At 53.4% G+C, this 13,479-nt stretch overlaps 1 protein-coding gene across 2 annotated transcripts in view; it reads right to left on the reverse strand.

The window, feature by feature from the left end:
• The window catches only part of ACOT7 (acyl-CoA thioesterase 7), a gene marked incomplete at both ends in the record, with an annotated part of 98,209 nt that overhangs the window by 20,009 nt on the left and 64,721 nt on the right, over positions 1–13,479 (reverse strand). For both annotated transcript variants that reach the window (XM_080692171.1, XM_080692172.1), the window contains one exon: positions 4,464–4,580. In XM_080692171.1, the coding sequence (XP_080548297.1) occupies positions 4,464–4,580 (117 nt within the window). The remainder of the gene's footprint in view (positions 1–4,463; positions 4,581–13,479) is intronic.

Here is a 13,479-nt window from a genome sequence, read left to right on the forward strand (position 1 = left end):
AGATTGGAGGCAGAATGCAGCTAGGTTCAATTCCTAGTTAAAAAAAGAAAAATCCTTATGCTATTTTTCCCCCCAGTCCTGGGGACTGGACTCAGCAGCGCCCTGGGTCTGCGAGCCTGTCTTCTCGTCAGTACTTGATTCCTGAAGCTCTGGGGACAGCTGCTGGCCCTTGCCAGGCCGGGCAGGTGAGCGGCCCCAGCAGGAGACCAGGCGGCTGGCTGCTGTGCCCCAGAGCAACCGTTCTCCAGGGTGAATGTGCCCTTCGCCACCGTCTCCTGGGCACACCACATGCAAGAGAGGCGCCCTGGACATGGGAGAGAGCCCACCGCTTAGCGTCCTCACACAAGCCGAAGTGATTTTTTTTTCTTTTGCGATCCTGGGGATGAAACCCAGGGGCATTCTACCTCCGAGGGACACCCCCAGTCCTATCTTTTATTCTTTATTTTGAGACAGGGTCTCAATGAGTTGCAAAGAGCCTCACCAAGTAGCTGAGGCTGGCTTCGAACCTGCGCAATTCTCCTGTCTCAGTCTCCCCAAATGCTGGGATTACAAGCGTGCGCCACCATGCCTGGCTTCAATACAGATGTAAAATAAATAAATAAATAAATAAATAAAAGCAGCTAAAGCGAGCTGGGGTCCGTGGGAGATAAACTCTCAAGGGAGAACACCCAAAGGGTTAAACAGTGATTCCCAGATTCCTTCATGTTACTTAGAGCCTCCAGATGTGACTGACAGTGCGGGACTAAACAGTGCTGAGGATGGCTTTAAGGAGCCGGGCACAGTGCCATGCACCTGTCCTGGCAGTACTTGGGAGCTTGAAACAGGACGGTGGCAGGTTCAAGGCCAGCCTCAGCAACTTACTAAGGCCCTCAGCAACTTTGTAAGACCTTGTTTCAAAATTAAAAATAAAGCCGGGCGTGGTGGCGCACGCTTATCATCCCAGCATTCGGGAGGCTGAGACAGGAGGATCGCGGTTCGTGGACAGCCTCAGCTACTTAGTGAGGTCCTCTGCAGCTCAGTGAGACTCGGTTTCAAAATAAAGAATAAAAAATAGGGCAAGGGGTGTAGAGCTCGGAGATCGAATGCCCCTGGGGGGTTCTATCTCCAGACCCACCAAAAAAGATTAAAAATAAGACGAGGGCAGGGGTGTAGCTCAGACACAGAGTGCCCCGGGTTCCACCCCAGTGCCCACCCCCCCACATACAAAGCAAGGTTAAGGGTCTCCACCAGGGTGGCAGGTCTGGCCCTCACGACTTCCCTGTCATGGCGGGAGGGGCAGCAGCCCATGGCGGGTGCCAGGCCCCATGGGAAAGCAAACACACTGGGTGTCGCCCTTTAGCTGCAAGGTCCCTGGCACACCCATCCTGTGTCCTCAGGCCCCAAGGAGCCAAGTGGGAGGAGCCCGCAGGAAGACGCATGCTGGGGCGGCACCTCTGCCCTCTGCTCACGATTAAAGGTCAGGACCCCGGGGGTGAAGGAGCCGCAGCCGGCGCTGCCCGCAGAGACCTGCGCTCCCCAGAAACGCCGCGGGGCCTGTGCCAAGGAAGTGCACCCTCGACCTCACAGGTGGCACCCCGGAAGACGACAACGCGATGTGACAGCGTCGGCCAGCCCCAGAGGACGCCGGCTGGGAAGTGGGCCAGACTCCAGAGCCGCTATTTCAGTCTGGCCCAGATTCCTTCAGAGCCCAGACAAGATGTCACCTGAGTAAAGCAGCGGCAGCCCTCGCTCCCTGTGAGGAGCCGCTGCTGCGCCCAGGGTCCCAGCGGGAGGCTGCCGCCTGTCACTGCAGCCGGCCTTCACGGCGGGTGGGGGGGTGTGGCTGGCTCAGCCCAGCCTGAGGGACTCTCTCCTGGGCCCCTTGCAGGAAACCAGTACACAGCATACTGTCCTAGGAGCCACCACTTCTGCAAGTCAGTATCTCTTTGCTTTGTAGATAAATGCAACCCTTTCAGTGTGTGTGTGTGTGTGTGTGTGTGTGTGTGTGTGTGTGTGTGTGTGTGTGTTTCTGGGGCTTGAACTCAGAAGCGATTTACCTCTAAGATATATCTCTAGCCCATTTTATTTTTTATTTGGAAATAGTCTCACCAAGTTGCTAAGAGCTTCACAAAGTTGCTGAGGCTGCCTTAGAACCTGTGATCCTCCTGTCTCAGTTTCCTAAGCACTGGCATGTATGCCACCACACCCAGCACACCCCAAGGCCTTAAAAAAAAACCTTTTGAAATAAGATCTTGCTAAGTTGCTGAGGCTGGCCTCAAGTTTGCAATCCTCTACTCACAGCCTCCCAAGTACTGGGATTAGAAGTATAAGCCACCATACCTGGCAAATATAAGCTTTAGAAAAAAATTCTCTGGCTGGGCATGGGGATGCATGCCTGTATCCTAGTACTTGGGAAGCTGAGCAGAAGGATTGCAGGTTTGCAGCCAGCCTCAGCAACTTAATGAGGCCTTCCACAGCCTAGCAAGACCCTATTTCAAAATAAAATAGGGCTAAGGGTGGAGTTCAAAGGTAAAACTCCCCTGAACTCGATCCCCAATACCACACACACAAAAAAAGGTCCCCGTCCAAGCAGTTTCTTGAACTAGCTGCCCCAAGACTCTCACCAACGTAACCCCTAGAACATGGCGTTTAGGAATTACAAAGGAAGACATTCGACTCCAAATACGGTTCATGATTTTCCTTCAGGCTTGGTCATTCCACTGACTGTAATCACCACACACCTCCTCAACTCTCCCTTCCGGGTACTTTCTGGCTGTTGGAGGCGCTGGGGTGCACGGCTTGGGGGCCCTTTCCAGCAGCTTCCTCGCTGCCGGCATGGGTTGACCGTGCCTGCTCTGGGTGTTTCCCTGAGCTGCAAAGCCCATCCGCTGAGGGGCTGACGCGTGGGAAATGGGCTGCGGCCGGGAGACTCTTTTTCCTGGTTCTCAGACACTTGGGGACAACTTAATAGAGAGAGTCCATGGAACACAGGCGCGTTCCACTGTGGATTTTTGAATCTGTGCTTAATTCTGTGGTAATTCCCAGGCAGGAGGAGTTCTAGAAAAAGATGCATGAATCATGACATGTGGGCTCTTCCCCTTCCCCAAAGATCACGCTGCTGTGGGCGCCATGCTCAGAGCACGGGACACGTGCGGACCTCGGGGAGGAGCAAGAGCAGGCAAGACCTGCTTGCTTTGAACATATTTTAAAAGTGACGCCGGGCGTGGGGCGCACGTTTGTCATCCCAGCATTTGGGAGGTTGAGACAAGGAGGATCGTGGTTCAGCTACTTAGTGAGGCCCTCTGCAACTCAGTGAGACCCGGTTTCAAAATAAAGAATAAACGATAAAGCTGGGGGTGTAGCTCAGAGGTCAAATGCCCCTGGGTTCCATCCCCACACCCGCAAAAAAGAAAAGACACAGAAGTCTGTATTTGTGGCAAACACCTATCAGTTGAGATGGGATTCTGCAAGCAAAACAGCAGAGAGCTAGGTCACAGACAGTCCTTACACTAAAGCCCACGTCCGCCACGGCGAGCCTGACCTGCTTCGGTTAAGGCGCAGGCGAGCAGCCACGCCCGCCGACCTCCCGGCACGATGGCCGCTTGCCGGTGTGTCCCGTGGTAGCACATGCAGAGGGCAGGAGGCCGGGGGCTCTGGAGGGCCTGCACCTCCAGTGGGTGGCTCTCCCACTCTATCGGGACACTTCTCCTACACTATCCCCCACGGCCAGGGCCTGGCCTCACCTGGCTCCTTCTACGAGCCGCCTCGTTGGTACGCGGCGCCCACAGAACCAGCCCCAGGCCTGCAACCTCACCCTCCACCTGCAGCCAGAGGCAGGCTGCTGCGAGGGGCCGCAGCGGCACCTCGGGAGACAGGACACAAACAGAAAGCACCCCACTCTGGGAGGGGCGTCCGCTTGACACCCCCGACGCGCAATTGCCCCAGACAAATTGGGTGAGCTGCGCTGTGCCGGCTGCCGAGCCCCGGCCTCTGAACTGGCACCTCACTATGTGCACGGTGGAGACCCCAATATGAGCAAGTCCAGTACGTGCAGACTGGTGGGGGCCACGTTGCTGGGACTCGATAGCTCTCTGGAAGACACCCCAAACAGTGCGGCCGCCTGGGCCAAGTAGGCGCCCTGGGCTTCGGAGGTGGCCCGGCCACGCCCTAGGCCACGGACCACAAATGAGACGCACGGGCCACGGGGCTTGGTGGCAACGGTCATGGTAACCGTGTGCACGGGGCTTCCCGGGGCTCCGCTGAGGGGCACCGTCAGAGGACGAGTCATGCTGGTCTTAGGATAAAGGCTTTATCATATCTGAATAGCAGAGTCAAACTCAATCAGTAAATGCTAGCCAGAGGACAAAGCGTGGGCTCCTGCTCCTCGTGGCACCAGGGTGGACATGGGGCATGAACACAAAGCAAACTGGACCAGGGACCAAAGGGCCGCCCCTTGTCCTCCGGCGTCAGAAGCACTCTCTTACCTTTGCGGATCTTGTCATGAAAATTAATGGCATCCACAGAAGCTGTGACGATGTTGGTTTTGCAGTGGCGGGCTGCCACGATCCCGGCCACCTCGTCCATGAGCTTCATGGTGACGCCTGCACAGAGAAAGGAGATCGTGGCAGGTGAGGCGCAGAGGCGGGACTGTCCATCCTGGCATCATCCCCGCCACCGCCCGCGGCCGGGACTGCAGCCAGCGCTGCTATGGGCCTGGGCTAAGGCCGGTGCAGCTATTTTTTATTTTTTTAGTGGAATTATGGATTGAACCCAGGGGCATTCTACCTCCAAGTTACACCCACAGCCCTTTTTCAAAAAAACTGTGTGTGTGTGTGTGTGTGTGTGTGTGTGTGTGTGTGTGTGTGTGTGTGTGTGTGTGAAACAGAGTTTTACTAGGTTGCTAAACGTCTCGCTATGCTGCCGAGGCTGGCCTCGGAACCAGCGATCCTCTTGGCTCAGCCTCCCAAGAACTGGGACTGCAGGCTTGTGCCCCAACACCTGGCTCAGCTCCTTTTTAAACTGGGCTTTCACAGGAACTTTTGAAAAGAATGTCAGCTGAATGCCCCAGCTGACATTCTTGGCCGTTGACAAAATGACAGCCCTTTTTCCATTCTCCAAAGATATCTCCTCTTGCCAAGAAGGCTTCATTGCAATCCTTGCTGCGAGGGCTGCAGTCAGAGATAATAACAAGTTGGTGGAGGCCTGGAGAACTCAGGACCCTCACACCCCTAGTGGGAATTCTAATTACAGTACTTTGGAGGCTGAGATAGGAGGTTGCAGGTTCGAGACCACCCTCAGCAATGTAGCAAGACCCTGTTCCAAAATTAAAACAGAGCTGGGTGTGATGGTGCATGCGTTTAATCCCAGGACCTGGGAGGCTGAGACAGGAGGAATGCAGGTTCTCAGCCTGCTTCACCAACTTAGTGAGGCCCTCTGCAACTTAGTGAGATCCTATTTCAAAATTAAAAAAAGAAGAAAATAGGGCTGGCTGTGCAGCTTGGAGGTAAAATGCCTCTGGGTTCCATCTCCAGTACTACGCACAATAAATAAATAAATAAATAAATAAATAAATAAATAAATAAATAAATAAATATTTTGGTGAGTCTGGGGATGGAACCCAGGGGCATTTGACCTCTGAGCTATACCCCCTGCCCAATTTCTTTATTCTTTATTTTGAAACCGGGTCTCACTGAGTTGAGGAGGGCCTCACTAAGTAGCTGAGGCTGGCCGCGAACCGCGATCCTCCGGTCTCAGCCTCCCAAATGCTGGGATTACAAGCGTGCGCCACCACGCCCGGCTTGTTTTTTTTTTTAATTATTATTTAAAAATAGGATCTTGCTAAGTTGCTGAGGCTGGCTTGGAACCCATGATCCTCCTGTCTCGGCTTACCAAAATATTAGATCACAGGCATGCGCCAACGCACCTGGCTAAAAGTTGTTTTTACAGAATCAGAGAATAGAAGAGTAGTCACTAAAACTAGGGTAGGGCAGGGGAGGTAGACAGTGGGTACCAGAATACAGTCACATTCCAGGAAGAAGCGTGGTTCTATAGGGCAGGAGAGTGACTATAGTTACCAACAATTATTATATATTTTATAACGTAGTGAGAAGAGTTAGAAAGTTCCAAATACGTAAACATTAAGGAGATGAAAAGTCTAATTAGTAACCCGATCGCCATGCTTGTACATGTATCAAACTATCACACTGTACCCCATAAGCATGCATAGTTATTGCCTGTCAATACAAAATATTAATTTTTCTCTAAGACTGGGGATTGAACCAAGAGACATTCTACCTCTGAGCTACAGGCCCAGCCTTATTTTATTTTGAAAAGGGTCTCACTAAGTTGCACAGGGCCTGGCTAAATTGCTGAGACTGGCCATGAACCTGAGATCCTCCAGTCTCAGCCTCCCAAGTACTGGGATTACAAGCACGCACCACGATGCCTGACTTTTTTTACTTTGAAATAAGGCCTCACCAGGTTGTTCAGAGTCTCACTACTTGGCTGAGGCTGGTCTAGAACCTGTACTCTTCCTGTCTCAACCTCCCAAGTACTGGGATGATAGGCATGTGCCACCACACCCAGCTTACAAAAAGATTTCTCTTGTATTTCTCTCTCTCTCTCTCTCTCTCTCTCTCTCTCTCTCTCTCTCTTTCTCGTGGTTGTGGGGATGGAACCCTTCCACCTCCAGGCTACACTCCCAGACCCATTTTATATTTTATTTGGAAACAGGGTCTCTTAAGCCAGCAGAGGCTGGCTTCGAACCTGCGCGATCCTCCTGTCTCCGCCTCCCAAGCGCGGGAATTACAAGCGTGCGCCACCACGCCCGGCACAAAAATATTTCTTAACAAAAAAATTGTATAATTACCTTCGGTTCTGTGTATAAGATGTATGAATCACAAGTGAATTTTGTCTTTAGGTGTGGGTGCCACCCCCAAGGCGTCTCATTATGCATATGCAAGACATCCCTGAACTTAAAATAATCCCACACCCGAAACACTTCTGGTTCCAAGCATTTCACCAGGAGGATAGGCCACCGGGGTGGCGGCGGCACACCTCTGAACATACTAAGTCAGTAGCTGGAATTTAGGCAAATCGCCTAGCATTTGAAGTCTATCTCAATAAACTGCTACGTAAAATCTTAAAAAGAAGTCATGGAAAGGACACAGTAGGACCAAGGTGTCTTTCAGCCTCATTCCACAGAGGCTGCTCTCGGCTGCACCCACCCCGGGTGACAGGTCCCTCTACACACGAGTCCCTCACCCAGTTACTGTTCCCTAAAACAACACGTATATCATATTAACTTCATTTTAAAAAATCCAATCCCCGGCCGGGCATAGTGGCGCACACTTGTAATCCCAGCATTTGGGAGGCTGAGATAGGAGGATCGCGGTTCACAGGCTCTGCAACTCAGTGAGACCCTGTTTCAAAATAAAGAATCAAGCCGGGCATGGCGGCGCACGCTTGTAATCCCCGCGCTTGGGAGGCGGAGACAGGAGGATCGCGCAGGTTCGGAGCCAGCCTCGCTGGCTTAAGAGACCCTGTTTCCAAATATAAATATATAAAAAATAGGTCTGGGAGTGTAGCCCGGAGGTAGAAGGGTTCCATCCCCAGTACCACCAAAATAAATAAATAAATAAATAATAAAAAATAGGGCTGGGCATGTAGCTCGTGGGTAGAATGCCCTTGGGTTCCATCCCCAGTAGAAAAAAAAATCAATCCGCGAGTGCACGCACGTCACTGCCAACGGGATCGACGTAAGGATGTGAGACTAACGCGCCGGTCACAGCACACACAGGATGCAATCCACACTGTAAGCTGCACAATACGGTCAACCATTTTTGACCTCTAAAGTCAGAGTGGTCAACAGAGGGCTCTCACGGGGTTCAGTCAGCTGTGTGTGCATGCACCCTGGGATATGAAAGAGTTTCTCATTTTTTTATTTTATTATTTTATTTGGAAACAGGGTCTCACTGAGTTGCTGAGAGCCTCACTAAGTAGCTGAGGCTGGCTTCGAACCTGCGTGATCCTCCTGTCTCAGCCTCCCAAGTGCGGGGATTACAAGCGTGCGCCACCACGCCCGGCTGAGTTTCTAATTTTATTTTTGTGGTGCTGAGGGTGGGGCCCAGGGGCTTTTCTACCTCCGGGCTATACTCCCAGACCTATTTTATACTTTATTTGGAAACAGGGTCTCACTAAGTTGCTGAGAGCCTCAGTAGCTGAGGCTGGCTTTGAACCAGGGAGATCCTCCTGTCTCAGCTTCCCAAGCGCTGGGCTTACAAGCATACGCCACCATCACGCCCGACTACTTTTTTTTTTTTTTTAAGGGAGGTCCTGGCAGGGCTGCGAGAGGCTCGGGGTTCAAAGGTTTGAGGTGAGGGCTCCCGTGCTGCTGGGCCTCTACGTGGCCTCTCTGAGGAGCTGCTCTTGGGGAATTTTACATCATTCTGGGGAGCAGACAAGACAGTCTTGCGAGGCTCTCCTGGCCTCTCCCTCTGGCAAGGCCCCAAGAAAGTTGTGGCAGTCCATGCTTGGCCCCAGGACTTCCAGGAGTCAAAAACACAAAACAGAATAGAGGTCACCAGCGAGTCAGGACTCAGACTCTGGAATCAGAGACACGGGGCCGCACACAGCTCACGGCCTGGCTGGGGGAGGGCACAAAGCGACGGACCCGCCTGGGACAAACGGACAGACCACGGTGGCAGGACAGCGGCCGCCGCCGCGGGACTCAGGGCTCAGCCACGCTGCTGGGCTCCTCAGTGCTCTGGGGCGGCAGGGAGCCTGGGATTGGAGGACGAGCTAAAAGGAAATAAAATACCCCAGGTGCCAGGACACAGGCTCCAGAGCCACGTGGACTTGCTGGGGGCAACCACAGGCATGAAGCCAGGCCCCAGGCATGTGGCCGTGGCCGCGTGTACCCACGTATACACATGAAAGGTGTTCGGTGGCAAAGAAGAGCCACAGGCTGAGTTCTAGGCTGATTTTTCTCATTAAAAACTAAGCTGTGGTTGGGCCTGGTGTCGGACACCTGTCATCCCAGCACTTGGGAGGCTGAGGCAGGAGGATCACAGGTTTGAAGCCAGCTTGGGCAATTTTGCCAGACCCTGTTTCAAAATTATAATTATCCTAGCCCAGGATGGCACATGCTTCGAATCCCAGCGCTTGGGAGGCTGAGACAGGAGTATTGCACAGGTTCACAGCCAGCCTCAGCTACTGAGTGAGGCTCTCAGCAACTTAGTGAGACCCTGTTTCCAAATAAAGTATAAAAATAGGTCTGGAAGTATAGCCTGGAGGTAGAAAACCCATGGGTTCTATCCTCAGTACCACACACACACAAAAATTATAATTATCCTAGCTCAGTGGTGGCACACACTTGTAATCCCAATACTTGGGAGGCTGAGACAGGAGGACCGCAGGTTCGAGACCAGCCTTAGCAACTTAGCAAGACCCTGTTTCAAAATAAAGCTGGGTGTGGTGGCACATGGTTCTAATTTCAGAACTTGGGAGGCCAAGAGAGGAGGATTGCAGGTTCGCGGCCAACCTCCACTACTTAGTGAGGCCCTCTGCCACTTAGTGAGACCCTGTTTCAAAATAAAGAATAAAAAATAGGGCTGGGGGTATAGCCTGGAGGTAGAATGCCCCTGGGTTCAGTCCCCGGTACCACACAAAATAAAAATAAATAAATAAATAATTGGGCTGGGTGCATAGTTCAGAGGTAGACTGTCCCTGCATTCAATCCCCAGCACCCCCCCCACACACATTATAATTATCCTGCCGTGCACTGAGTAGCGACATTCAGAGACAGCCCTGATGCTAACGGCCAGGCCTTCTGAGCTGGGACACTAGCAGGGAGACGTGCGGTCAGCTCTGCCCCGAGGAGAAACAACTTTACACCAAGGACTGAATGGATGGAGACTGGTGAATGAGGTCGCTGGACCCGGCCCAGCCCAACCGCCTATCACCAGATGTCACCCCAGGGTGGGGCTTGGAGCCAGACACTGGGAACAGGCACTAGTTCAAGCTTTTGGTGACCAGGACAGTGAGGCACCCAGCGCTGCAGGTGAGGTCTTCACAGCACTGGGCAGCGACACGGCGACAGCCCGGGCAGCAGGCGGGACGCTCCGGGCCCCGGCCTGGGCAGGGTCATGGGGAGCAGCAACGAAGGCAGGGATCAGAGCTCAGGAGGGAGAACCCTCTGGGGAAAGATGACTTGAACCGTCCCAAGTCAAGCACTTGGCTTTATAAAGGTGAGGATTTCGGTTCTGCTAGCGCTAGTGTCTAGGAGGCAGTGAACGCTAGGCATGGTGGCACACGCCTGTAATCCTAGCACTTGGGAGGCTGAGACGGGAGGATCACAGGCTCAAAGACAGCCGCAGCAAGTAGTGAGGCTCTCATCAACCTGGCAAGACCCTGTTTCAAAATAAAAATAAAGCAGGGCTGGGGTGGAGCTTGGAGGAAGAATGGTCCTGGGTTCAATCTTCAGTACCACACACACACACAAAATAAATAAATAAAAATGGCTCAAAGGTAAGCCGGGCGCGATGGCGCACACTTATAATCCCAGCGCTTGGGAGGCTGGGACAGGAGGATCGTGCAGGTTAGAAGCCAGCCTCAGCTACTGAGGCTTTCAAAAACTTAGTGAGACCCTGTTTCCAAAAAAAGGTCTGGGAGTATAGCCCGGAGGTAGAAAGCCTCTGGGTTCCACCCCCTGGTACCACCAAAAAAAAAAAAAAAAAAAAAAAAAAAAAAAAAATGGCTCAAAGGTAGACTGCCCCTGGGTTCAAGATCCAGTACCATAATAAATAAATAGTCCTCCCCAAGTTAGGCATGGTGGTGCACACTTGTAATCTTAATACTTGGGAGGCTGACACAGGAGGATCACAGGTTCAAGGACAGCCTCAGCAAGTAGTGCGACTCTCATCAACCTAGTGAGGCCGTTTCAAAATAAAAATAAAATAGGGTTGGGGGTGTAGCTGGTAGGTAGAGTGCCCCTGGGCTCAATTCCCAGTAACACACACACACACACACACACACACACACACACACACACACACTAGAGACATCAGAGCCAGAGGCAGGCACCTGAGAAGACAGATGTCGCCGGGAACTGCCCAAGGCGCCTGCCACCCCGCCGGTGTTTGCACTCCAGTGACAGCCGACTGAGAAGACCCCAGGGCGGCTTGGGGCCTCTGCAAGCCTGCGCTTAGACTGAACTCTGGCAGCCACTTAGCAGGAAGGGCACTGATCGCCTGGCAGTCGAGCCTGTGCTCCAGCCTGGAGTCCGAGGCCCCTCTTCCCGCCTCTGGTGGGGAGCAACCTGGACCTGCGGCAGCGTGGGTCCAACCTGAGACCTGTCTCCCTGGCACCTAACAGATAATGAGGTCAGTGGCTGTGCAGAGACGGCAGGATGGACACCCGCACACCCTCACCCATCCGACAGGCTTGTAAGGCTGCCACCAGAGCACGCGTTCCTCTACCACGCACACAGGACCTCACGTGGCGACCAGAAAAGCGACATCTGTTCAATCTGGTCAACTAGAACAGACCCAGCAGGGCACGGAAGCCCACGGCTGTAATTCCAGGACTTGGGAGGCTGAGGCAGGAGGATTACAGGTTCAAGGCCAGCTTCAGTAACCCAAATAAGAAATAAAAAGGACTGGGAGTATAGCTCGGAGGTAGACTGTTCCTTGGTTCAACCCTCAGTACCAAAAGCAGTAACAACAAAAACCGGAACAGCTCCCAGCCCTAAGATTGGTAACTTTCTCTGACGGCGCTGCCCTTTCTGGGCACTCTAACTCCCCAGAGGAGGCCACCAGCCATCTTCAACCCTGGAAGCCACTGGCCCACCTTCTACTTTTTGCCCATTAACAAAAACATCAAGCCCCAGGTCCTCTCCGCTGCGCTCTGTCCAGGCTGACTGATGCCTCCTCAGCTTGTCTGTGTAGGCATGCTGGTTTCAACACTGAGAAATAACGCCAGCAAATCACAGTCCACCGCAGGCTGTGCTTGTTGCCCGAGATTCTTAATTTAAAAGATGACAACAAAATTGTAGATATGCTGTCCTTGGAGAGAGCATTCGCTTCAGGAATTATGGGAAGGGAAAGAATCAGCCTCGCTTGGCTACAAACGTGTGGATAAACACTGAGTGCTAAGGATATTTTTGAATATAACATTTAACTGATTACAGTTCTTTGCGTTGCCTTTTTTTTTTTTAAGTATTAACAATATGCTGACTGGCTTAAAAATAGAGGCTTAATTTTATTTTCTCAGGGCCTGGCTGGCTGGCGAGGCTTGCTGGCAAACCCAGAGCAGCAGCCAGCGCTCAGGGCCCCGGGCTGCCGCCTGCCCTGTGGGCGAGGATCTGAGATGCCCCCATTTCTATATTTAATCCCGACTGGCGGCGTGTGGGGGCCGGCCACCTATCTTAAGAAAATGATAGTAACTGTGTCTAGTTTGACACATCCCACCCTTTGGGAATGACAGAGGGTATTAAAAGACCCAGGTGGGTGAGTGATAGAAGCCGGCGCCGGCTGCTCCCCCGGGTCCTGTCACCCAGCATGTCTGAGACCCGGAACCTGAGAGTTCTTGGCACGGGAATCTTAATTAAGGTCATTAATAAGAACTATTTTGGGCAATTAATGCACAGTGTAGTAAAATTTCTAAAGACAGTAACAAAGAGGCAATCGCAAGAACTCTGGGGCGGTCCCAGGTGGAGGGCCTTTGCTTCCCTCGGCAGAGGAGCTTGGGAAACCCAGGGAGACAGCGCGCTGCCTGGGTGCTCACTCCTCACCGTCCTGCGCTCTGCCCCAGGGAGCTCGGGGGTCACAGGTTCGCCAGCCCATGACTGCTGGAGCGTCAACAAGTCAGTGGAGAGAGCAGGGCGGCGGGAAGAGGCCTCAAGCCGGGCGTGGTGGCGCACGCTCGTCATCCAGCATTCGGGAGGCTGAGACCGGAGGATCGCGGTTCGCGGACAGCCTCAGCGACTCATTCCCCCCGGCCCCCTGAGCCGCTGTGCCCACCCCGCACCATGCCCTGCGCTAAGCGGGCAGAGCACTGAGCAAGACAGACAAAGCCCCGCGCGCCGGGCGTCCATCCGGTGGGAGCGTCAGGAGAATGTGCCCAGTGTGAAGAGCGTTCTGGGCCCTGAGCAAGCAGGGTGGGGACAGTCTACTTTACACAGACGGCTCAGGACATCGGGTCCTTTCCTTTTCTTCAGAGACCTGAAGAGACAGGCAGCTGCCGTTGTGGGACGGCAGTGAGCGAGGGAGCCTGGGCACCCGGTCCCGAGCTCCGGGCCCCAGGGAGTGTGGGCTCAGGAACCGTGGGAGGTGAGCCCCGGAGGGCAGGGGGCCTCGGGACCAAGCTCATGGAGGGCTGCCAGCGCAGAAATGGCTCAGACAGGAGCTATGGCCTCCGCCCGCAGCATCCCGAGCGGAGCGTGGTTCCTTCTGTCTGCAAGGTATTGGGAAGGCTGTTCTGGGGCGTGGAGAAGCGGGTGCC

The sequence above is a fragment of the Muscardinus avellanarius genome, assembly GCF_963383645.1.
Source record: "Muscardinus avellanarius genome assembly, chromosome: 3".
Lineage (NCBI taxonomy): Eukaryota > Metazoa > Chordata > Mammalia > Rodentia > Gliridae > Muscardinus > Muscardinus avellanarius.